At 47.4% G+C, this 25946-nt stretch overlaps 1 protein-coding gene across 9 annotated transcripts in view; it reads left to right on the top strand.

The window, feature by feature from the left end:
- Positions 1 to 25946, top strand: part of SLC24A2 (solute carrier family 24 member 2) — a 901628-nt gene that overhangs the window by 757875 nt on the left and 117807 nt on the right. For all 9 annotated transcript variants that reach the window (XM_078675953.1, XM_078675950.1, XM_078675958.1 and 6 more), the window contains one exon: positions 22078 to 22196. In XM_078675953.1, the coding sequence (XP_078532079.1) occupies positions 22078 to 22196 (119 nt within the window). The remainder of the gene's footprint in view (positions 1 to 22077; positions 22197 to 25946) is intronic.

A 25946-nucleotide genomic window follows, 5' to 3' on the forward strand; every position in this document is an offset into this window, starting at 1 on the left:
GTTGCGGCTCCCGTTAAGTAGGGGTTTCGAGGCCGGTTGGTCAACAACTAGACCGCCGACCCAAGATGGCACCCACGAGTGTTACCAAGTGGGACGGTTGAAAAATGGCGGCAATTAATGGAGTAGAACGTTGAGCAGAGGTGAGTAGAGGGTCCGCTACACTCATGTTTACTCAGGTAAGTGGACTTAGAGATGCACAGCAGGGCATCAGCCCTCCTACACCCTACAACACGAAGCGGTGAAGGAGTCACAATCAGGTCCCCAATGTTAGCTCCCCCTCGTAGTGAAGCACAGAGGTAGAATGTCCCAGATAGTTCAGCAACAAATTCAACAACAGTTTGAAATAAGAAAGATAGCAGCAAGATTTTAAAAACAGTATAAGAATTCAGATAGCAACAAGGTTTACAATGCGGGGTAGCACAGCCCGCAATTACACCACATTGGAGTCTGCTGCGCGTCCGCGCCGTGGCTCCCATTAAGTAGGGGTTTTGAGGCCGGCCGGTCAACAACTAGACCGCCGACCCAAGATGGCGCCCACAAGTGTCCAAAGTGGGATGGCTGAAAAATGGCCACAATTAATGGAGAATAGCGTCGAGCAGAGGTGAGCAGAGGGTCCGCTACTCCCGCATTTACCCAGGTAAGTGGACTTAGAGATGCGCAGCAGGGAATCAGCCCTCCTACACCTTGCATCACGCAGTGGTGAAGGAGTCACAATCAGGTCCCTGATATTAGTTCCCCCTCGTAGTAAAGCACAGAGCTAGAATGTTCCAGGTAGTTCAGCAACAAATTCAACAACCGTTTAAAATAAGAAAGATAGCACCAAGATTTTAAAAACAGTTAAAAGAATTCAGATAGCCAGTCAGTCAGTCATAAAGCTTTATTATCGGCCTTACGGCCATTAAAGCATTCAAAACTTCAGTAAAAAGCAAAATTCTGGGTATTCCATGACCAACAGGAATAAAAAAGCGACATTAAATACATAAGATATCGCAATTAAGTCTCAAAAACTTAGTTGTAAAGTTAAAACCATCAGATAAAATGCCCTAATCAAATAAAAACCGGCGAACAGTACATTTGAAAATCGTATAGTTACAATAATATAGGCTGAGACTTTAACCAACAGGTAGAACCAATAGACATCCCATGTTTCAAGTCTGTAGGGGGAGACAGATACTAGGCAACTCCCTGATCCCATTAATTTAATCTTTGCACTTCTAATGCACCACATGGAAAATAGGAACCTGGAAGTGACAAATGCCATCAAAAAGGATGTGTCGTATTTTAGAAGTCTATACACCTCGAGATAGTTCCTAAGGCCCAGATTCTTACATAATTGGACAATCCATTTAACTCTGCATTTTTATATAAAGCAAAACATGCAAATCAGACTCTACACTAGCGTCGCACCCTGGGCAACCCTGGACAGGGGTGAGTGTGCCTATCCACTTGTTAGTGTAGGCCCTAAGTGGGAGTGTTCCATATCTGAATTGCAGATATAGTTTCTTGGCCAAAAGAGGCTGTATTTGATCAAGGAACTGCTCAAAGTGATAAACGGACTTTGCCTCCAAGAATCTAGAACTCAGAACTCCTAAAGTGCTGTTTTGTGATAGACTAGCCAAGCGATAATCCTTAAGGGCAGAAGCAAGGGATTTTTTTTAGATAAGGGGGCATGTCTGTTCTGGTTGAAGCCAGATATCTGGCCTCTCTATTGCGTAGCAAAGGTTTCTAACATGCGTGATCCAAGGGATCTTCCCCACCCCCAAAATAGATAACAGGTCCTTGAGTTCCTCTCTGTAACTGGAGAGCTCGGGCGTACTCCAAAGCCGTCTCCAGGGAAAAGGGGGCGATTAGCAGATATGTCCAAGATAGGGACCGTGGCCAGGTCAAGTCGTAAAGGGAGGATAGGGGTGCTCTTGGGGAGTCTTAAAAGGCGTCTAAAGAAGTCATTCTCAGTCAAGGCGAGTGGATTAGTGCTAACATGCCCCCAGAGTTCGACCCCGTAACGGGGGACCTAAGATTTTCTGGGAGCAGTCATTGTAAACCTTTAGAATACCCCCGGATGCTTGTGCCAGCTTCAGGCTGGCTTCAGCCACATGTGTCCCCCAATCCATCCGGTCATTCAGGGTCACCCCTAAGTAGTCAAATGTTGAAGTTCTCTCTAGGGGCATACCATCTATATGGGGGTGGGGGCACTTTACTGTGCTGGCTCGAAAGACCATATTTTTAGTTTTGTAGCGATTAATCTCCAAATTTCTATTCTTACAAAATTGACAGAATGCATCCAATGTTCGCTGAATGCCCATAGGTGATTTTGACAAAAAAGGTGTATCATCCGCGAACATGAAAGCAGGTATCCTACGATCTGCCAATCGAGTAGAATTTAAACTTTCTTGCCCAGAAGGTCAGCAATCAGACCATTCAGAAAAAGAGAAAAGAGTGTGGGGGCCAGGACACACCCTGGCCTGGCCCCCCTTTCCACAGGGAATGGGGCTGAAAGTTCCCCCTTTTTTCCCATACCGTACCCTTGCAAAGGTGTCTTGGTGCAATCGTTGTAGCAGGTGGCAGATATATAAGGGTATACCCATATCTTTCAATATGGCCCAGAGCTTGTCTCTTTGGTCCAAATCAAATGCAGTTCTTAGGTCTACAAATATCAGATACAAACTACCTCCCTTCATAACCACAGCTTTCCAGTGAATCAATTGAAGTCTAGATAGTTGGTCGATGGTGGAGACCTTAGCACGTAAACCTGCCTGTAGGGGGGTAAGAATCTGATGCTTGTCCATCCATGTCTGTAGCCTTGATAATAAGAAGCGGGCGAACAGTTTTTGGAGGACGTCAATTAAGCTGATCGGACGATAATTTCTCTGGGTCAAGAGGGGAGCCCTTTTTGAATATGGGTATAATCTCTGCCCCTAACCACGTATGCGGAACCTCCATGCCCTGTAGAATGGCATTAAACAATACCCAAATGTAGGGGGCCCATACCTTCGGTTCGCTGCGGAACAGATCTCCCGGGATTCTATCCAAACCCGGGGCTTTTCCTGAGGGTATGCTTTTCAAAACCGCTACCACTTCTTGCATAGTGCAGGGCGGGGCTATCGAGTTAAAACTACTGGGGTCAAAGGAGACGGATGTCCCCTTAAATGTAGAGGAAAGGGCGGTGGATAGTGGCCTATTGGTTTGGGAATACAGATTTTTAAAGTGGGAATTCCAGACCTCTTCGCTTAAGTTAGGCACTATGGCATCACAACCCTCAACCTTAGCCGTTTTAACTAGGGTCCAAAAAAGCCCCGTAGTCACGGCTGTCGAGTGCAAATTTATTGGACACCCATCTATCATCCTCCCACTCTTGCTTAGCCTGGGCGATTAAGTTCTTATAGAAACTTCTTGCTGTTCTGATGCTAGTATTTGATCCACTTTTTATCTGCTTTAAAAGTGCACTTTTCGCCAATCTACAGGAAGAATTAAACCATGGGTTGGAACGCATTGGGCGGGCCTTGGAATTGGCGGTTGTATAAAAAAAGTAGCTATTTTACTAAACAGGTCTTGATGGCTGCGCCTTAAAGCAAGTTGGTGTGGTAGGTCAAGTTTTTCCACTGGGAGGCTGGAGACGTTCTCTATAAAAGGGAGAGCATGTTGGTAAAGTGAAGCTACCTTGACAACTGCTTGGATATGTTTACCCCACCTGATTCGTCTACCACCACCTACAGCGATTACGTTTGGTAGAAACAGAGGCTCTTCAGAGGGGGACATTTGACTATGACCCAACGGGAGCTTTAATTCCAATAACAAAAGATTATGATCGCTATCGTGCCTGGTATTAACATTGAAGCCCTTGATATAAGACCAGAATTCAATGTTAACCATTATATAATCTATCGTGGTGCCTCTGCCTGGTCTATTGAATGTGACTTTGCCTGGGATATCAGAAGAAAATCTTCCATTACAGGCTCTAAGGGAGTGGGAGATTGTGAGCTTATTTAACTGGAGCGCTAATGGAGTCCAACCCTTTGTTGGATACATACTGCATTCTGGGATGGACCATGCAGAATCCTCTTCCTGGGTGACTGTATTAATACAGTCTAAAGGTTTGTAGTGACAGTTAAAGTCCCCCCCAAGTATTTTATGGGATGAGACAGGAAGAGTAGAGAGGAATTGATCTAACTTAGTTAAAGTGAGGTGTGCCTGGGAGGAGGGAGTGGGTCGTGAGTATACATAAACTACTGCTAATTTTAAGCCATCTATATAGGAGAGGAGAATACAAAGGATGTCGGGAGAGTGAGTATCAATCACTTTTGCTGAACAACCCAGGTGAGTTCCCACCCAGACACAGAGTCCCCCAAATGGACGTCCCCTCACCCCCTGGCTTGCAGGAATAAATTAGGAAGCAAAACCAGGTCTGTGTGGGGCTGTCAAGGCCCAAGTTTCTTGGAAAAGTCAAATGTCATACTGGTCAATTAACAGCCCCCACTCCAGAAGATCTAATTTGGAGGTGATGCCTGCTATGTTCCAAGAAATAAACACAGTCCTGTTGTCCTCCTTCAGAGGAACAGCGGTGACTGCGAGTGGGCTCCTGGCCATAAGGGGACTAGTATGGGCTTTGCCATGAGAAGCATTGGAACTAAGGGAACATTGAATAGCATTATGTGGGCTCTCTGCCTTCCTCCCTTCATGTCCATGTTTTACTATGGGGGTGATCTCCAACGCTAGCCCCCGCACCTCCAAATGGCTACCTTCTATAGAGCAAGGTTTGTCCCTCCTGCTTATGGGTATTGATGGTGGTCAATCAACATAGTTCAAGGAACTGAATCTGTTCTCTAGGGGGACAGTATTGGCTCTACCCTGTTCTCCATACCGGAGGTGGTGTTGGCCGCTACTTCTGGTTATCGGGTCTGGGGGATAAAAGTAACCCAGGGGAAGTGGGAAGATTATACTAGATGCGTTGTTACAACCCCTGTCAAGTATGTGATTGACTACCCCTCGGTCCCTGAAATTTATCACCACGCAGTCCCCGTCGATGTCCTTGCGTTTCGCCCCCAGCCAACTGACTGTACGAGCGAACAGAATTTCTCCCTGAGCAGGTCCTATAAGTGGTCTGTTCCTGTTTAGCCAATGAATGGTCTTATTTTTGCGCTCAGCATAGGTTTCAGTTCGCTGAGGCTTTAATGAAGGTACCCCTGCTAGTACGACTACATAGGGAGATGCTGCTGGGGGTAGGTCCAGACAGGGTAATTGATGGTGGTGTTCACTAAATATCGAATTGTGTGAACTACCAGATAGGACTGCTAACTGGACAGGGTGGTTCAGGTTATTAACGTGGAGGTTATTTAGAGGGTTTGAACAGATATCCTCATTAGTGTTATTCGGGCGAACTAGGGTTGAGCTGGGAGGTGGGGTACACAGAATCGTTTGAGATGGCACCTGGACTGGCCTTTCAACGTGGGGACCATTGGAAATAACAACACTCGGTGAAGAATGGTGATTGCTAAGAATGTTAGTGTTAGCAATGTTGGACCCATTAGGCGCTGTAGAGTGGCTACCTCCAACACCCCTTGTATTCAGCAGTGTAACAACCTTGTCGATCCGACTCATCACGGTTTTAAACTGCATCTTGATGAGTTGTTCGAGATGCGTTTGCAAATCAATTAGTAAGTGGGTTGCCTAAACAGGTGGTGAAAATGCAAGGTTCATGGGTACTGTGCCCTCCTGAAGACCCTCTGGTTCTTTGTTGACAACTACTGGGGTTTTATTAGCGTGCTTGCCTTTCTTAGGTCTTGTGTGGTGCTTATAGCTCCTGGTGGTAACTTTGGGAGCTTTTACGATGGGAGGTGTGGGAGTTAGTGTGACATTGGTTTGAGGCTGTGCACACAGAAACTCGCTAGTGGATAGGTCGGAAATAGTACCCGGTTGTGAGAAGTTGGCCTGATGTGCAGTGTTCACTATTCTAGTGATCACTATATATCAGTCCAAACAACCCTTATTGATGATTGGTTGTAAGTCAACCTTATAGACCAGCTATCCTAGTAGCATGGATACGAGCAGTCTAAGGCTAAGACTCTAGAGGGCGTGTTAAGCCAGCTGTTTTACCATCACATTACCCCTTGAACACCCAGTGAAAGGACACCACACAAGTGTTATGAAAATAAACAGTGTATTTATTAGAATCACAACAACCCTGTACTCTTTATGAGGACAGGGTGCTAGGCACACAACAAAACTCTTACGAAAATACTTAAGTTAGCACGTTATACACAAATGCCCGAGGGGCACGAAAAACCATATACTTTAAAAGTGGAATGCGAAATTACTAGCAGGTAAGTACAGTACTAATAGGCTTTGGACTCGCTAGGACTTGACTATAGAATCGTTAGATTACTTCTAGGAGACCTAGGGGACTCGGGTGCAGAGTGTGCACTCTCACGCGGGATGCGGGACAAAGTCTATGGGAGCTAGTAAAGGCAAAGTTAGTGTTCACGGGCGAACCCGACCTGGTAGGAAGAAAACGACAGTGGATCCTGACCCTAGGATAGTGAGGCTATGCTGGGACACCGAAGTGCCGAAGTTACCTAGCCCAGGGGCTGCAGCTGCATAGGTCTGAAAAGACGTCGGGAATCTCGTTGCCGGACCAGGAGCCTGGAAGAAGGAAGTTGCTGGCAGGCGACCAGTGAAGGAAAGTTCGATGGATCCAAGCCTGGATCAAGGAAGAAGAAAACCTGAAAGCAGAGGGGACCAAGTTCTTGAATCACTAGCCAGTGATTAAGTGGGCACCAGGATGGCACCGGGCGAAGTCACCTCGACTAGGTGAGTGGGCGACGCTGGCTCTGCAGATCTCACGGACCAGGAGGCGTTGTCGGCGACCAGGATGGAGAGGCGAGCTGTCCCACGATGGATGAAGCTGTCGGCGTCGAAGTTACCCAGGATTGGGCAACAAGCCTTGGCTAATTCAAGCCCACGCGGTGGACTCAAAATGGCGTCTTGAGTGGACCAGGAGGGTCCGGAGTGCTCCTCTTCTGGAAGGGAGCAAGGGCCAGTCTGGAGCAACCAGACTAGCAGCAGTGATGTCGTCGGGCGTCGTTCAGAAGGCCACAAGCCAGCGGGCTAGTAGCCAAACAACGCGGTGAGCAGCAAAAAGCAGAAGGGCCCCACGCAGATCGTGGCGATGCTGGGAGGCTGCACTTCGGTGCTGGAGCTGCTCAGGGTCGGGGCTTCTCGGACCCCAAAGCACTCACCAGGAAATTGCTCGGCGGGCTTGCTGTGCAGAAGTCGTGCAGTCTTGAAGATGGCCGGTCCCTCGAGGTCTCGTCACACCCACGAATCTCAGCGTGACTGATGATGTAGGTAGAGGTCAGAGGTGCCAGGGAAGCCGGTTCTCGTCGAGCTGGGCAGTCTTGATCCGGAGGAGAGACGTGCAGCAGACCGCAGTGTTCTTAAGATGGTGCCTGCGGATGCAGGGTGACTACTCCTTAGTCACAAGGGAGAAATCTTAGGAAGAAGTCTTGAGTTCCTTTCGTGGAAAGTAGTTTCAGGATTCAAAGATGATCTGATTTGGAAGGGGGCCAGTTCCTACCTTTATCCTGTAAAAAGGGGCTGGCACGCGACTAAGTCCTGCCCTAGGGGTGGGACTAGGAGGGGGGTGGTTACACCCACTTCCTTGGCGGGCTTTTCCCCAGCACAGGGTCTGGAGTGACCCTGGAACTGGTTCCAGCCAGCCTATGCACAGTGAGCACCGGGGTGCCACGTGCAGTCACCTTCCTCTAAAGCCCTGCCTACCTACAATACACAAAACCCTGTCTGGGACGGTGCTGGCACCGCCCCTGGCAGGAAACCCTTTGTCCTTATCTCCTGCTCTGGGAGGACTCCCAGCAGCAGGAGGGCAGACTTGTGTCTCGGTGGCAGCATCCATTTTGTGGAGCTGAGGCTCTGTTTGACTTTAACCGGGGTTAGGGGTTACATACATGTCGTGTCCCTCTAGAAGGGTGGAATGCTAACCCCGTCGCCAGAATTGGCGAGGGGTTAGTATTCCAATTCGTATGACACCTTACTCGACATGTTTTGATAAAGCGATACCAGAGTTGGCATATAACCGCGAGGATTATAATGCACTTAAGAGTATATGGTATGCGATATCATGGAAACGGCTAAGGGATGGATCCCGAAAGCCGCAGACAGGCTCAGCTCATGCCAGAGCACCATCTCACACGATTCCAAGCACTCTGCCTTCAGGATTGTTAAGGCCTGCCATAGGAGTGACTGATAGGAGATCTGTGTGTCCATTTTAGGGCTAGATATAGGTATACTATATCTAAAGCAAAGGGTGAGTACACCACCTTGCCCCAGCTGTCGTGCAGCCAGTTGTGTCAGTTTAGTTAGTCAGCCTAGGGGTGGCATAATACATGCTTCAGCCCCTGGGAGACTTCTGGGTACCTCAGCCCTGGGTACAGGGACTTAGAGAGGGCCCAGTGCCAATTCAGTACCTGAGTACAATTTGGATAGAGAGAACAGCTAGGCTGTGGGTCTGATTAGCAGGCCCACAGCCAGGGAAAGTCGTAAACCAGTGCAGCAAAAAGCAAAAATCTGGGTGATCATAGGATTGCAGACCCTACTCTCCTACATGACCCCCCCCCCAAACTTTGGGACAATAAACTAACCTTGACCAGGTGAGTCTTCTTGCTCTAAGTGGAAATACCTGGAGAGCCCATCAGCATTGCTGTGATCAGTACCAGGTCTATGCTCCACTGTAAAATCCATCCCCTGTAGGGAAATGGACCACCTAAGCAGTTTGGGGTTTTCACCCTTCATCTGATTTAGCCACAAGAGGGGCTTATGGTCTGTCTGAATGGTGAAGTGAGTGCCAAACAAGTAGGCCCTCAGCTTCTTCAGGGCCCAGACCACAGCAAAGGCCTCCCTCTGAATATCTGACCAATTTTTCTCTCTGGGTGTCAACCTCCTACTAATGAAAGCAATAGGCTGATCATTACCCTCAAAATTCAGTTGAGACAGAACAGCCCCCACACCCAACTCAGAAGCATCTGTTTGGACAATGAATGGCTTGGAGTAATCTGGACTCTTTAGGATAGGTGCTGTGCACATGGCCTGCTTTAGGTCATTGAATGCTTTCTGACAGCTTGCTGTCCACTGAACTTTCTTTGGCATCTTTTTGCTTGTCAGGTCATTAAGAGGGGTCACTATGGACCCATAATTTCTGACAAACTTCCTATAGTACCCAGTCAGGCCCAAGAAAGCTCGAACCTGAGTCTGGGTGATTGGAGGAGTCCAGTCCTTGATGGCCTGTATCTTACTCTCCAGTGGCTGAACCTGGCCTCCACCCACAAGGTGGCCCAGGTACACAACCTGTGTCTGCCCTATCTGGCACTTTGTGGCCTTGATAGTGAGGCCTGCCTTTTGCAGGGCCTCTAACACTTTCCTCAGGTGGACCAGGTGATCCTCCCAGGTGGAGCTAAAGACAGCAATATCGTCTAGATATGCTGCACAGAAGTCATCCAGCCCAGTGAGGACTTGATTCACCAACCTTTGGAAGGTGGCAGGTGCATTTTTCAGTCCAAAGGGCATTACCACAAATTGATAATGCCCTCCAGGGGTAGAAAATGCTGTCTTGGGTTTGGCCTCCTCAGCTAACCTGATTTGCCAATACCCAGCTGTCAAATCAAATGTACTTAAGAAGTTGGCAGAAGCCAATTTATCTATAAGTTCATCTGCTCTTGGTATTGGGTGGGCATCAGTCTTAGTGACTGCATTGAGGCCTCTGTAGTCTACGCAAAACCTCATCTCTTTCTTACCACCCTGGGTGTGAGGCTTTGGCACTAGAACTACTGGGCTAGCCCAAGGGCTATCTGAGGGCTCAATGACTCCCAGCTCCAACATTCTCTGCACTTCAGTTTTGATGCAGTCTCTAACATGATCAGGCTGTCTGTAGATTTTACTCTTGACAGGCAGACTGTCTCCAGTGTCAACATCATGGGTACACCAATCAGTTTGGCTGGGTGTCAGAGAGAACATATGTCTGAAGGATTGCAAGACTTGCCTGCAATCCTGTTGCTGATGTTCAGTGAGGCTGCCACAAAAGACAACACCATCAACTGATCCATCATCAGGATTCTGAGTGAGCAGGTCTGGGAGAGGGTCACTCTCTTCCTCCTGTCCCTCATCTGTGGCCATGAGCAAGCTCATGTCCTTCCTGTCAACATATGCCTTGAGCCTGTTAACATGGAGCACTCTGAGAGGGCTCCTGGGAGTTCCAAGGTCCACCAAGTAGGTAACCTCTCCCTTTTTCTCAATGATGGTGTGGGGCCCAGACCATTTGTCTTTCAGAGCTGCTGGGGCCACTGGCTCCAGCACCCACACCTTCTGTCCTGGCTGGTACACAGTCAGAACAGCCTTTTGGTCATGCCAAGCTTTTTGAAGTTCCTGGCTGGCCTCAAGGTTTTTAGATGCCTTTTCCATGTACTCAGCCATCCTGGAGCGGAGACCAAGTACATAGTCCACTATGTTGGTTGCAGGCTTTTTGAGAGGTCTCTCCCATCCTTCCTTCACCAAACACAGGGGTCCTCTTACAGGATGCCCATACAGAAGCTCAAAAGGGCTGTAGCCAACCCCCTTCTGTGGGACCTCTCTGTAAGCAAACAAGAGGCAGGGGATCAGGACATCCCATCTTCTCCTAAGAGTTTCAGGTAGTCCATGAATCATCCCTTTCAGGGTCCTGTTGAATCTCTCAACAAGCCCATTGCATTGTGGGTGGTAGGGTGTGGTGAACTTGTAGTTCACACCACACTCCTTCCACATTGCAGTCAGATATCCTGACATGAAGTTTGTACCTCTGTCAGAAACGACCTCCTTAGGGAAACCCACTCTGGAGAACACTCCAACTAGGGCTCTTGCCACTACAGGTGCTGTAGTGGTCCTAAGGGGAATAGCTTCAGGATACCTGGTGGCATGATCCACCACCACCAGTATAAACTTGTGCCCTGATGCTGTCTGGGGTTCCATTGGACCAACAATGTCAATCCCCACTCTTTCAAAGGGAACCCCCACCACAGGTAGTGGTAGGAGGGGGGCCTTTGTTGTGCCACCTGACTTACCACTGGCTTGGCAAGTGACACAGGAGCGACAAAACTCCTTGGTATTCTCATTCATATGGGGCCAGTGAAAGTGTGAGACAAGCCTGTCCCAAGTCTTTGTCTGACCTAAGTGACCTGCAAGGGGAATCTCATGGGCCAAGGTGAGAAGGAAACCTCTCAGAGACAAGGGGATGACCAGCCTCCTGGTTGCACCAGGCTTGGGGTCTCTTGACTCAGAGTACAGGAGTCCATCTTCCCAGTATACCCTGTGGGCACCTGTGGCATTCCCTGCAGCCTCAGCAGCAGCCTGCTGTCTGAGGGGTTCAAGGGAAGGGCAGCTCAACTGTTCCTTCCCCAGGTCTGCTCTGGAGGGTCCCCCTGAGCCCAGAAACTCAACTTGATCAAGTTCAAGCTCTTTAGGCTCAGTTTCCCTCAGTTCTCTCAGATCAGCCTCCTCAGAGACTTGATCCTCAACCTGGGGTAAGGGGGAAGGCAAAGCCTTACCCTTACTGCTCCTCTTCTTGGAAGGTGTCTGGTCCATTATTTCAGGATCCAGCACCTGTTCAGTTGGGCATTTCCTGGCCTGTGACCTAGTCACAGCAAGCACATGTGCTGGCAAGCCTAACATTTCCATGTGAGTCCTCTGCTCCACTTCTGACCATTGTGATGACTCCAAATCATTGCCCAACAAACAATCAACTGGGAGGTCTGAACTGACTACAACTTTCTTTTGTCCCTTCACTCCACCCCAGGAGAAAGCCACAATTGCCACACTATGACTAGTAGTGACATTGCTGGCATTGGTCACCAGGAAATCAGTACCTGGCATGATCTGTCCAGGGTCCACAAAGTTAGGTGTCACCATGGTGACACTGGCACAAGTGTCCCTATAGGCCTGAGCCATTTTGCCATTAATCAAAGGTGTCTGCCTGTATTTGCCCAAAGTATTGGGACTTATCTCAGGGGACATATCCATATCCCCTGTACAGACAAGGACAGCCTGAGTGAGTGTGCCAACTAAGTTGTCAGACCCCTCAGTACCCAAGGTTAACCCAACTAATGCCTTGGGAGGTACACTACCATTACTGACTGTACTAGGGGGTGCAGTTGCCTTAGGGGCTGTAGTGGCAGGAGTTTGTCCTCCTCTTTTGGTGCACTCACTAAACCAGTGAGATTTACTTTTGCAGTACTGGCACCACCTTTTTGACTGGCCTTCTTGAGTCTTCTTCTTCTGGGAAGCCTGACCCCCACCCTCTTTGGTTTGTTGGGGACCTGGTGAAGACTTCTGGTCGTTTTGCTCATTCTTAACATTACCCTTCTGGTCTGCTTTCTTCTGACCACCCTGGTTCTGGTTCTGGTTCTGCTTGATCCTTGTCCTGACCCATTTGTCTGCCTTCTTTCCCAATTCTTGGGGAGAGGTCAGATCTGAATCAACAAGGTGCTGGTGCAGCAACTGGTTCTGACAATTGTTTAAAATTTGTTCTCTCATCATTAGATTATACAATCCTGTGTAATCTGTAACCTTGCTACCCAGCAACCAGCCCTCCAAAGCCTTAGTGGCACAATCCACAAAGTCAGACCAGTCCTGAGACTGAGTTTTCTGGGTGTCTCTGAACAGCAACCTGTACTGTTCAGTGGTTAAACCAAACCCATCAACCAGTGTATTCTTCAGGACCTGGTAATTGTTAGCATCCTCCACTCTTGTAGTGAGGAGCTTATCTCTACCTTTACCATCAAAGGAGAGCCACAGTATAGCTGCCCACTGACTCTGGGGAATGCACTGCACAGTGCAGGCCCTCTCCAGAGCAGCCATCCATTTCTGGATATCATCCCCTTGCTTAAAGGGGGGCACTATTTTAGTCAGGTGTTTAGTATCTAAACCCTTCTCTCTATCTCTTGGGAGATTGCTGCCACCAGTGGGAGCTAGCCCACTCATCTGCTGCTCTCTAGCAAAGGCAAGCTTCTCTTTGGCCAGGGCAAGTTCTTCCCTTTCAATCCTCAGTTCAGCTTGTCTCATCCTAGCTTCATGCTCCCTTCTCTGAGGGGAAGTAAATCTCCTCTGTGGAGGATTCCTTCTCCCCTGAGAAGAGGCATTAGAGTGCAGAGATCTATTGGAGTCCCTAGAAAGAGATCTATCTCTCCTAACTCCAAGGTTAGGCCCACTTCGGGTCAGTACTGGGGGTCCCCCAGATCCTAGCCCAAGTAAGTCTAAGTTGGCCCTGGTTAGCCTTCTGACTACCTCAAGACCTTTGTCTACCTCATCCCCAGAGAGTTCCTCCTGATCCTCCTCCTCCTCAACTGCAGTAGCAATGTTGGGGAGGTCTGGATCCCCAGAGGTTCCCTCTAAGGCTGGCATGTTCTCATGTAATTGAGAAAGCTTTCTGGCATCATATGTCTCTAAGAGACCTATCAGAAAGGGAATGGTGGGGTTAGACCCCTGCTTCAGTTTCCTGGAGACACAGATCTGTCTCATCTCCTGGAAACTGAGAGCTGCATATCTTGAAGTGACCTGTGGAGGGTCAACACTGACCAGGGGAGTCTCAGTAGATTCTCCCTGGGTAGACATGCTTTTCTAGTGAGGTGTAAGTGGTGCACTTACCTACACTATATGTTTGCCTACTGATCCCTTGCTAGAGTTGTAGTTTAGGGTGTGCTAGGCCCTAGGAGCTACAACAGCTGGTTCAGTAGAACTCAGAGTATTCTAAGCTAAGTTATATGTACCTTTAGTACTTATGTGATCTTTCACAAGATATTCTTAGGGCATGTGTGGTAAAACAACAGCAAGCTCAAATCCCACCGCTGCCACCAATGTGAGAAGTTGGCCTGATGTGCAGTGTTCACTATTCTAGTGATCACTATATATCAGTCCAAACAACCCTTATTGATGATTGGTTGTAAGTCAACCTTATAGACCAGCTATCCTAGTAGCATGGATACGAGCAGTCTAAGGCTAAGACTCTAGAGGGCGTGTTAAGCCAGCTGTTTTACCATCACATTACCCCTTGAACACCCAGTGAAAGGACACCACACAAGTGTTATGAAAATAAACAGTGTATTTATTAGAATCGCAACAACCCTGTACTCTTTATGAGGACAGGGTGCTAGGCACACAACAAAACTCTTACGAAAATACTTAAGTTAGCACGTTATACACAAATGCCCGAGGGGCACGAAAAACCATATACTTTAAAAGTGGAATGCGAAATTACTAGCAGGTAAGTACAGTACTAATAGGCTTTGGACTCGCTAGGACTTGACTATAGAATCGTTAGATTACTTCTAGGAGACCTAGGGGACTCGGGTGCAGAGTGTGCACTCTCACGCGGGATGGGGACAAAGTCTATGGGAGCTAGTAAAGGCAAAGTTAGTGTTCACGGGCGAACCCGACCTGGTAGGAAGAAAACGACAGTGGATCCTGACCCTAGGATAGTGAGGCTATGCTGGGACACCGAAGTGCCGAAGTTACCTAGCCCAGGGGCTGCAGCTGCATAGGTCTGAAAAGACGTCGGGAATCTCGTTGCCGGACCAGGAGCCTGGAAGAAGGAAGTTGCTGGCAGGCGACCAGTGAAGGAAAGTTCGATGGATCCAAGCCTGGATCAAGGAAGAAGAAAACCTGAAAGCAGAGGGGACCAAGTTCTTGAATCACTAGCCAGTGATTAAGTGGGCACCAGGATGGCACCGGGCGAACTCACCTCGACTAGGTGAGTGGGCGACGCTGGCTCTGCAGATCTCACGGACCAGGAGGCGTTGTCGGCGACCAGGATGGAGAGGCGAGCTGTCCCACGATGGATGAAGCTGTCGGCGTCGAAGTTACCCAGGATTGGGCAACAAGCCTTGGCTAATTCAAGCCCATGCGGTGGACTCAAAATGGCGTCTTGAGTGGACCAGGAGGGTCCGGAGTGCTCCTCTTCTGGAAGGGAGCAAGGGCCAGTCTGGAGCAACCAGACTAGCAGCAGTGATGTCGTCGGGCGTCGTTCAGAAGGCCACAAGCCAGCGGGCTAGTAGCCAAACAACGCGGTGAGCAGCAAAAAGCAGAAGGGCCCCACGCAGATCGTGGCGATGCTGGGAGGCTGCACTTCGGTGCTGGAGCTGCTCAGGGTCGGGGCTTCTCGGACCCCAAAGCACTCACCAGGAAATTGCTCGGCGGGCTTGCTGTGCAGAAGTCGTGCAGTCTTGAAGATGGCCGGTCCCTCGAGGTCTCGTCACACCCACGAATCTCAGCGTGACTGATGATGTAGGTAGAGGTCAGAGGTGCCAGGGAAGCCGGTTCTCGTCGAGCTGGGCAGTCTTGATCCGGAGGAGAGACGTGCAGCAGACCGCAGTGTTCTTAAGATGGTGCCTGCGGATGCAGGGTGACTACTCCTTAGTCACAAGGGAGAAATCTTAGGAAGAAGTCTTGAGTTCCTTTCGTGGAAAGTAGTTTCAGGATTCAAAGATGATCTGATTTGGAAGGGGGCCAGTTCCTACCTTTATCCTGTAAAAAGGGGCTGGCACGCGACTAAGTCCTGCCCTAGGGGTGGGACTAGGAGGGGGGTGGTTACACCCACTTCCTTGGCGGGCTTTTCCCCAGCACAGGGTCTGGAGTGACCCTGGAACTGGTTCCAGCCAGCCTATGCACAGTGAGCACCGGGGTGCCACGTGCAGTCACCTTCCTCTAAAGCCCTGCCTACCTACAATACACAAAACCCTGTCTGGGACGGTGCTGGCACCGCCCCTGGCAGGAAACCCTTTGTCCTTATCTCCTGCTCTGGGAGGACTCCCAGCAGCAGGAGGGCAGACTTGTGTCTCGGTGGCAGCATCCATTTTGTGGAGCTGAGGCTCTGTTTGACTTTAACCGGGGTTAGGGGTTACATACATGTCGTGTCCCTCTAGAAGGGTGGAATGCTAACCCCGTCGCCAGAATTGGCGAGGGGTTAGTATTCCAATTCGTATGACACCTTACTCGACATGTTTTGATAAAGCGATACCAGAGTTGGCATATAACCGCGAGGATTATAATGCACTTAAGAGTATATGGTATGCGATATCATGGAAACGGCTAAGGGATGGATCCCGAAAGCCGCAGACAGGCTCAGCTCATGCCAGAGCACCATCTCACACGATTCCAAGCACTCTGCCTTCAGGATTGTTAAGGCCTGCCATAGGAGTGACTGATAGGAGATCTGTGTGTCCATTTTAGGGCTAGATATAGGTATACTATATCTAAAGCAAAGGGTGAGTACACCACCTTGCCCCAGCTGTCGTGCAGCCAGTTGTGTCAGTTTAGTTAGTCAGCCTAGGGGTGGCATAATACATGCTTCAGCCCCTGGGAGACTTCTGGGTACCTCAGCCCTGGGTACAGGGACTTAGAGAGGGCCCAGTGCCAATTCAGTACCTGAGTACAATTTGGATAGAGAGAACAGCTAGGCTGTGGGTCTGATTAGCAGGCCCACAGCCAGGGAAAGTCGTAAACCAGTGCAGCAAAAAGCAAAAATCTGGGTGATCATAGGATTGCAGACCCTACTCTCCTACACCGGTGATGGTGATGAGACAGAAGGCCCTTGTGTCAACGAGGCATTAGAGATTGAAGGAGTCGTTCGGTATTCTTTATAGTGCTTGACACGGCTCCAATGGCTTTTTGAAGCATTTTATCAATAGCAGTTGGATTAGTAGATAAGCCATTAGAGAAGGTTTTTGCCGTGTCTGAGGGCGTGAGCTTGTGGGGTTGGGTTTGCCCATTCTTACAATTATGAGATAAAGTACTTCAGAGATAGAAGGGAAATAAAAAAAAAACTTCATAAAAATAAGATAGATATGCCTAAGATTAACTGGCATTAACGCAACAACTAAACCCCAATCCAGCCCAAGGTCCGTTCTTTAAACGCCCATCCAAATGAATCAAAACTCATAACAATACCATAAGTGAAACCGTGGACTAATTGAATTGGCCCAGTCCAGTCTCTCCCAGACATGGACAGGCACAGACAGACCCGCCCTTGGTCCCGGGCTTAGTCCCGGCTTCGTCCCGCGCCACGGTAGAAGGGGAGTGGCTTTTAGGCGCGATGTGAGCTCCTCCCCCTGAGTCACAGCAGGTGAGTGGGCAGAGGTGCACCCTGGGGGCTGTGGTCCTAGCCCAGGTGTAGGCGTGAGACGGTCGTTGCTTCGGGACGGGGGCAGCCCTCCTCCTCTCTCCGCAGCCTGCTCTCGGCTCCACACAGGTCACACGCAAAAAGATTCGCCAGAATTCAGATAGCAACAATATTTACAAAGCGGGGTAGCACAGCCCATAATTACCCCACTGGAGTCTGCTCAACAAGAGCAATATCAACTTCATGGGCGTAATCTGGGGATATATTTGACTGAAATATGCTGAGTGGCCACCTGGTCGTCTTATCATACCTTCATTAAACATTACAGGCTTAATGTATGTGATGCTGTTAATGAGGATTTTGGTTCTAATGTTATTTCTTCAGCAATGAAGTAATTGTTGAATGAAAATAAAGGTTTCGTCATTTATAACTGTCACGCCAATTATCAGCTTGTGAGATCCTCATTCAAATTGGACCGAGACGAGGATGAACCAAATACTCAGTGGTAATCTTCATTACCCTGAATGGACGTCTTCCTCCTCCCAGTCCACCTCCCTCCCTTCCTCCCCGTCATTTTAAATATCTTTATTGCATTTTTATCTTTTCTGTTACATTTGTCTACAAGCATCGGTACATATCGCTTTGGCAACTACATCACTTGTTCCATTACACTGTGCATATAAATGAAAGCATTTCCTTCTCACTGTTTTAGTGCCGTACGTGTCTGCAGTGTAAGGTTGCACATGCGTTTGTAAGTCTCCTTGGGCTCCTGTGGCCCACACATCCGGTCATCTCCAATTGAGAGCCGGAGTGAAGGTGTTTAGTACATCTCTTCATGACAGCGAATAGTAATGCGTGGAAACATCAATGCTTACCGGCAAAAGGCTGTTCATATTTGGACTCGGCTCTTGAATTGCGTCATATAACATTTCATAAGCAAATAGATCGATATAGATGTACATGCCGAGTCTGTTCATTAGATATTTTCTTTTATGACAATTCAACCACATCCAACAACATCAAATAATAAATCAAAACAAAGAGACATCAAATGACCGAGGGTGTATGTATCTGGTGTCTAGTGTGCCATCGGGGTGCAGTCGCGACTAGGCCAACGTGCGAGTATAGAGTGTGGGCTGCTGCTTCTGCTTTCTATGCGGTTATATGTTTGTTAAGGTAACGCATGACAGGAGCTACTTCCATAAGATGTCTTTAAGGAGTGTGAGATCTGTGCCCAGCCTAAAGCCGTAGTTGGGGTGACATGCAGAGGCAGTGCAACATCTGCGTCCAGGTAGCTTATTAGGTCCCAGTTCCCACCCGTTGCGCAGGGGGTGTCCGTAGTGTGGCATTAGAACGTGTGAGAGTATTGAGCATATCGTCCCAGGTCTGTGCAATGGGATTCATGCTCAACCCTGCAGTTTCTTCCCTGCATAATGTGGTGCCCTCCGCCTGTGCCCAGACTTCAAGAGATTTCACCCAATCTGATACTTCTGGTGGATCCTTGTGCTTCCATCTCTTAATTGTAAGTTGTTTCGCTATTATGAGGCCCAGGTCCCGAAACCTGGAGCCTACCTTGTTGGCCTTGGTTCTCTTGTAAAACCCCAGGATCCAGACCTCCCACGTGATAGGTATCTCAGTGTTAGTGCAGTTGGCAAGTGTTTCAGATATTGCATGCCAATAAGGTAAAAGCAGGAGACAAGACCACAGCATATGTAATAGGCCAGCACCTAGGAGACAGCACCTTGGGCATTCGGAAGTGTTGATGTTAAAATATGTATTGCTCTTGTCTGGTGAAAGATACGTTATGTGTAATATGTAGGTTTGTATGAGTTTGAATCGTGAATTTCGCTGTATGTTTGTGGCACTAGCTAAAACACGTTCCCACTCTTTATCAGGCCAGGGATGACCTCTGCCTTAAGTCCAATATGTGCGGAGTCTCTACAGCGGCCTCAATAAATGGATGAGCAGGGCTTGTATCAGTCAATGTATCACGTGTGATCCCTCCACTATTACATGCAGGTACTGTAAGAACTGATGTGTTGGCGGCTCATTGGTCATATCGCCCCATGCTAGTGTAAACGTTTACGTAATGGCTCTGTGTAGAAGGAACTGGCCCACTGGTAATCAATTATCTGCTGTTAGTGTCTTAAAAGGCAGTAAGGTACCATCTGCGTACAAGTCTCCTAGTGTCTCCACTCCCACCTCAACCCAGGGCGTTAATGTCATGTCCGTTATAGGGCCTCTGCCTCTGGGCGTCCTGAGAAGTGGCAGTACCGGGGCATATGGGATTGTGTCTGTTGTGAGGTGAAAGCTTCTCCTAAAACACTTATTTGCCAACTCAACATGTATTTGTGTTGGTCGAGGAATTCTTGCTAGCGGGTCAAACAATCCGCATATCTGGGCTTGCGTCCAAGCTGTTGTCTCGGTCGCCGTGTCTGCCAGATTTTTGCCATTTAGCCACTTCGCGACCCACTGTAACTTTGCAGCTAAGTAATATAGTTCCAGATGAGGAACTGCCACGCCGCCAATTTCCGGGGGTGTATATAGTTTCTGCAGTGCTATCCTGGGCCACCCCGCATTCCAAATCAAGCCATGGATTAACCTCTCCAATTCTCTAAAGAGCCTCACTGGGACATACACCGGAAGGTTCACAAAATTATACAGTAACCTGGGTAGTACTATCATTTTGGTTAAGGTGACACGGCTCATCACATTGAGCGGCAAGGCCTTCCAGAATTGCATCTGTGCTCTTATTAAGGAGATGGCCCGAACCAGATTACCCTCCAGTATATCTGGTTAGTATATGTGGAGAAGCGTGGCTCAGTGGTTAGAGGCGGCAGACCCGGAAGCTGAGATCGACCGTGGACCAGGGTTCGATTCCCCGCCTCAGCGGGTCTCGGGCTCATAAATTCCACGGTCTTGACAATTCTCGCTCCGGTGCCTACTCGACTCACGGGGTCACACTCTGCGACTCTGGGCAATAGCTTGCTTAATCTCCACTACGGCCCCTCGTGGCAGGAGGCCTGGCTTTCACCCTGTGGACACCCTGCCGGGGTTTCTCACAGGGGAATACCAAGACGGGTTCCCTAAGCAAGCGCCAGGATGCCCTTTGGGTGACAGGTCTGCGCTATATAAGTACACTTACATTTACATTTACATCTGTTGGGGACCTGTAAATATATATTCCTAGGTACCTGAACGTAGTCGGATACCATTCAAGTGCAGTTCCATTAATGATTATATTGGTCGCAACTAGGTCCTCGCGGAAAGTGTAAGCGCCTGACTTAGCCCAGTTTACCCTGAGGCCCGATATCGCCTCAAATCTACAGAACAGTGCTGATATCTCCTGCAGCACAGCGTGAAGGTCTCGTATATACAATAATAGGTTGTCCGCATATAGGGACACTGTATGCAGTCCATCGCTCAAGCGGATGCCCCAATCCGCTCCACCCTCCTGGAGGAGAGCCGCCAGTGGTTCCATAGCTAGGGAAAAGAGTAACGGGAACAGGGGGTACCCCTCTCTGGTCCCTCGTCTCACTCTGATTTTGTCAGATAGGAGCCTGCACTGTGGGACGCTGATACAACAATTGCACCAGCTCCAAATAGTCATCTCCCAGCTCGTATTTACGTAAGACCGCTGCAAGATAGGGCCACTCCTGCGGGTCGAAGGACTTCTCCAGGTCTAACACTAGACAGTCAGACCTGGGCCAGTTTTCTGTTGCATATTTTTGGATTCTAAATAGTCGTCGAATATTTAGGGAGGTGCTTCTGGTAGGTACAAATCTGTTCTGGTCAGTATGTACCAGAGAAGGCACAAACGGGGCAATACGTTTGGCCAGGACTGATGCAAGGATTTATAGTCTGTTTTCAACAGGGCCAGTGGATGGTAGGAGCCCAGGAGATCAGGGTTTCCGTCCGGTTTCAAAAGAGAAACCAACGTTGCCTCGTTTTGTGTAGGGGTGAGTGTTGAGTATTCCAGTGCCGCAGCATATACCCGCAACAGCTCTGGTACTTGGATATCTGAGTATGCCTTGAAAAATTCAGCCTGTAGTCCATCAGGACCCGGCGTCTTGCCATTCGATAGAGAGTAGATACTCTCCCTTATGTCCTCCGGTAATAGAGGAGCACCCACGTCCCTCTGTTGATAGTCCGTGAGCTGCGGCAATGTTAGTGTGGAGAGGAAGTCCTGTATGTCTTTTTCCGTAGCTATCAAACAAGATCTGTATATTGTGGAGTAGTGTTCCACAAAAGCGTGGTGCATATCATTTTGGGTATGCACCATGACTCCCTGTGTATTCTGTATTGCTGTCACGGGTGCGGTAGCCATGTCTTGCCGTATTAGCCACGACCGCAACCTACCAGGTTTGTCCCCCATATGATGGGTGCGCTCTGAGTGTGCTGCATAGTTTAAATTACGGAGTCGGTCTAGTAATCTAGAGCTCCCTTCCTCCCCATAATTGCCTATCCAGAGGAGGGATGGACCCTTTGTGCGTTGTGTGTAGTAAACATAGAAGAAACTCGCACAGGGTGTACTTTAAAGAGAAAGGTGCTTAGGCTGTATTTAAGCATGTCAGAGTGGTGGGTGAGGCGTAACTCCTCATTTCATTTTAGTAAAGGGACATGGACACCTTCCAATCGGGGTAATGAAGATTACCAGCAAGTAGTTGGTTCATTCAAGCATAAAGAAATGTGTTAAATGTTTTGTAATTGCAGATTCGTGAAATCCATTCTCCAGATATGAAACCTATTTAAAATTTTGGAAACAACACAACTATGAGCGCTGTTATTTTTCTCTCCTTTTGTAAATAAGCATTTGCCATCACTTCCAACTTATGATTATGAAAATACTAACTCGTATTGAAATTGCTCAATGAATAGCCCTGCCACATTCATGTTTAACGGACTCTTTTCCTTTTGGTATGATGATGCAGAGAAAACCGAACTTCCAAACACTACAAACGTGGAGGTTGAAATCACCCCACCGAAGGAATCTCCTGGGCAAGTGCAAAATGGAAATGTCTCCTGTACTGCTGAAACTACAGGCAACCAGGTATTTGCAACCTTTTACGAACACTCTCTTTTTTTGTATTTCCGATGTGTCATCATGCAGCATATTTTTCAACATGTACAGGACTTTTATTGAAAGCAAGTCAGACAGAGGTAGGGCACTTTAGAAACAAAATTTCCATTATTTCTTGAAATGTATTCGTGACTAGTATGGACACTTTAGCCTTGGCCAGCCACTAACAGGCTTGGGTTAGTGGGGCAAAGGGGATGCAAAGGGTTCAAGCATGTACTTTTTCCTGGTGCATAAAATGGAGAAAATGCTCTTTTCGCTGATCTTGTTTCAGAGAATGGGAAAACAGTATTAGTCCTGAAGACTTTTGCACCAAAACAATGTAGCAGACTGAATTTTGTTGTGTTAAAAGTAAGAACTTGTACAAATGCGTGTTATCAACTTGTAAAATATGAAAAATGAAATCAGGTTTGAGGCATGGTCAGATTTTATGTTTTTTTTATTAGAAAAGAAGCGTAACTTATGTAAAATCACTTTGCTTCAATATTAAACTAAGGTTATTCTTTAGCAAGGTTCCTATTTTTTTTGTAAATAGTATTGCACACACAAAGGGATTTAAGATGTGTTATATACTTTTTTGCAATTTTTTCATGCCTTTTTTTACTCAATTTGATTGCTCCAGCATCGAAAAATATTCAGGAGAGCTTTTGTTGCATTGTTCTCCAGTACTACTTTTAGGCAGTTTGTGGCCTCAAGTAATTTGGATACTCAAAAAAAAATATGAGTTCATTTTGCATAACTTGAATCTAAATGGCTAATGTACATTATGTTATGTCATGTTCGATACATACATAACCTGTTCTGCCAATTCCTGTTTTGTCCTGGCCTCTTCGATTTGACCCTATCTTCCATTAGCTCATCAGCTTCAATTTAACATTGCTTTTTTTACATTACTTCGATACTATGCCCTCCTTGTTAACTCTACTTTGGAGCTAATGCCTAAACCTGTCCCTTACCAATTACATTTATGTAGGTGTACTAATTACATGTTTAATTATATGAAGCATGCTACTATATAAACTATATTAAAGTGTATTAAAAAATATAATACAATAAATAATCCACCCTCTCCTTATATTCAGCCTATGTTGAATATTTACAAATAACTGTATACTATTATTTGTTATGAGCAGAATTAAATGCATTCAAATTAATTTTTGTACAATATGGGATTCTTGCAAAAAACATAACGCTAATTTAATTTCTAACAATAATCATTATTTAATCTAAAAGTATGATTTATTCTCAGTTATAATATATTCAATTATTACTTTCATTCTTAAAAGCAATTTCTTAAAAAGAAAGAATCCCTTCCTCAAAATTACTGAAAAGCTAATCCTACCCCACTCTAATGTTACAACTGCAAAAAAAACAAGTGATGGATGGATGCTTGAATTATTCTGAGCCACAAGTGTTCACTCGGCCGCATCCCAATCCATTGTTTTTCACGCACCATGCCACCTCAGGTTGGACCCAGCCATGTGCAAATCAGCCTTGACCTTGCTCCTTATGGGAACATTCCAGCCCAAACTGCCAGGTCTTCTCTGAACCGAAATACAAGCAACCCAGGACCGGTTTGCCCTTATTATGGGCTCATTAGCCAGGTTTAGCTTTATTCCAGTGGCAGAGTGAGCAAGGAACCTATGTCTGGGCATACCCGTCACACTCGGGGCTCATAAAAACAAAGAGATGGATGGGATACTTGATTGGGATGCGGCCCAAGTGATTACCCATAACCCCGGTCGTAGTAGACATAGCGGGGCTACGCGGAAGGCCACGGAGTTGAGATCAAACTCCGTGAAGCTCCGCTACGCCACCCACCTCCCACCCGCCCTATTAACAATTGCTTACAACTTTTTAAAAAACAACTTTAAAGTAAATAAAAACAACTTACGTTAGCTGCTGCGTCCCCGGGCTGCCATCCTCCTCTTCATCGCATTCTCTGGAAAAACTGCGCGGACCCGCCCGCATGCGCAGTTTTTCCAGCGGTTAATTACCAGTGGCTGGGACTAATCCAAGCATTCCATCCATTACTGTTTTGTATACTTATTGTGTTGCCCTAGGTGGGACAGGTATGCCGAAGGCGAGGTCCCATGCACCCGGCTGATGAGCCCATAAATAGGGCAAACCCGGTCGTGGGTTGCTTATGTTCCGGTTCAGGGAGAACCTAGCCTGGCAGTTCAGGCTGGACTGTTACTATTGGAGCAAGGTCAATACTGATTTCTATATAGTTGGGTCCAAACTGAGGTGACATGATGTGTAAAATAATGATCAGGTGGGATGCGGCCATGATTACCAGTGTCTGGCATTAATTCAAGCATTTCATCCATCCCTTCAAGGTATGTTGTATGCAACTGTTTCACTTTGGTTTTCGTTGCATGACACTGGAACTCCCATTAAATGAATGGTATTTTCGATATAGGCAAGCCTGGAAATATAAATAGCGTTATCCATCTGCAAGCAATTTCTTATTAGCTATCTCCTGTGTTATACTCTTCTGCTGTTTGGTAAATGCAGAGACCCACAGTAACAGCAGACAGATTTTGATTTGGTCCATAACATAGGGCAGTCCCAACTCTGTGTGACACACATAGGTGGAACAACCCTGTGGCACAGATAGAAGGCTGCACAGAAATGTTTTCTCTACTACCTTTTGTAATGTTCTGCCTCTCTGTAGCCCTGCTCCATATATGCCTACAGACAAACACTTGCTCTTGAATAGAGCCATCGTTTTTTTGATTGGTTGGAGGGGGCGGGGCCTTGGGTGGGGCGGGTCTTCGTTCTGAGAAATACCTAAGAGACATTTTTGCCTCTAAAAAATAAAATAAAAGCTTGCTGAGACTTTTGCCATATTATCCTGGGGTGTTTTCACACCCACTAATGGGCATCTGCAGTTGAAAGCCTCCGAAAGCGAGCTGAAAACTGCTGCTTACAATGATTTTCAGCTCGTTTTCTCTGCCACAGTGTGATATCGGCTCCTCATTGGGTGATCGTCTGACAGGAGCCGATATCGTTATCGTGTGTCACACGGTGGCACCGTGTGAGTTGGCAGGTCTGCCACAACAGAGTCATCCATAAAATGTGAACAGTTACGAAAGCATTTATCTATCTCTTCAAACGTGATGTATTCCTCCTTGGCGTCACCAAGAACGATTTTCTATCAAATGGAATGAATCCATGTTTTCTCAGAATACAATGGCAACACTTTCTGTGATTCCCTGTAAGCATTTTCGTCTCCCGGATTACAATGTATTTTGTTTTGCTATTTTTTACGTGAATAATTGGTACAAAATACCATAATTTGTCCCGCTGATATTTTTTTGTTGGAATGTTATTTACTAAACTTGCATGGGAGGTTTTTCACATTTTTTGTATTTGTGGCACACTAGCCCGATGCTACAGCACATGATTTGAACTATATACCCTGATGTTTATGGTTTACGCGGATGACTATGGAAAACTGTATAACGTTTCCCTGTGTATGTGATTTGCCTATGAGCACACAGATCGGAGCTCGATGCTGATTGGCCAAATGAAGGCTGGCCTGTAGTGACAACTGACTTTGGTGTTTATTCTTGCTCGTGTGCATCCTACAGGTTTGCAGTTCAAACAAGCACTAGCAAAGTCAGTGTGTCACTCTTTTGTTATGCACTGTCAAAGGCTTGTTTGAAAAAACACAGTTTACAAGTGCTCCTGGCAAGCACAGGAGAGTCACCATCCATT

Source organism: Lissotriton helveticus, chromosome 2_1, assembly GCF_964261635.1.
Source record: "Lissotriton helveticus chromosome 2_1, aLisHel1.1, whole genome shotgun sequence".
Lineage (NCBI taxonomy): Eukaryota > Metazoa > Chordata > Amphibia > Caudata > Salamandridae > Lissotriton > Lissotriton helveticus.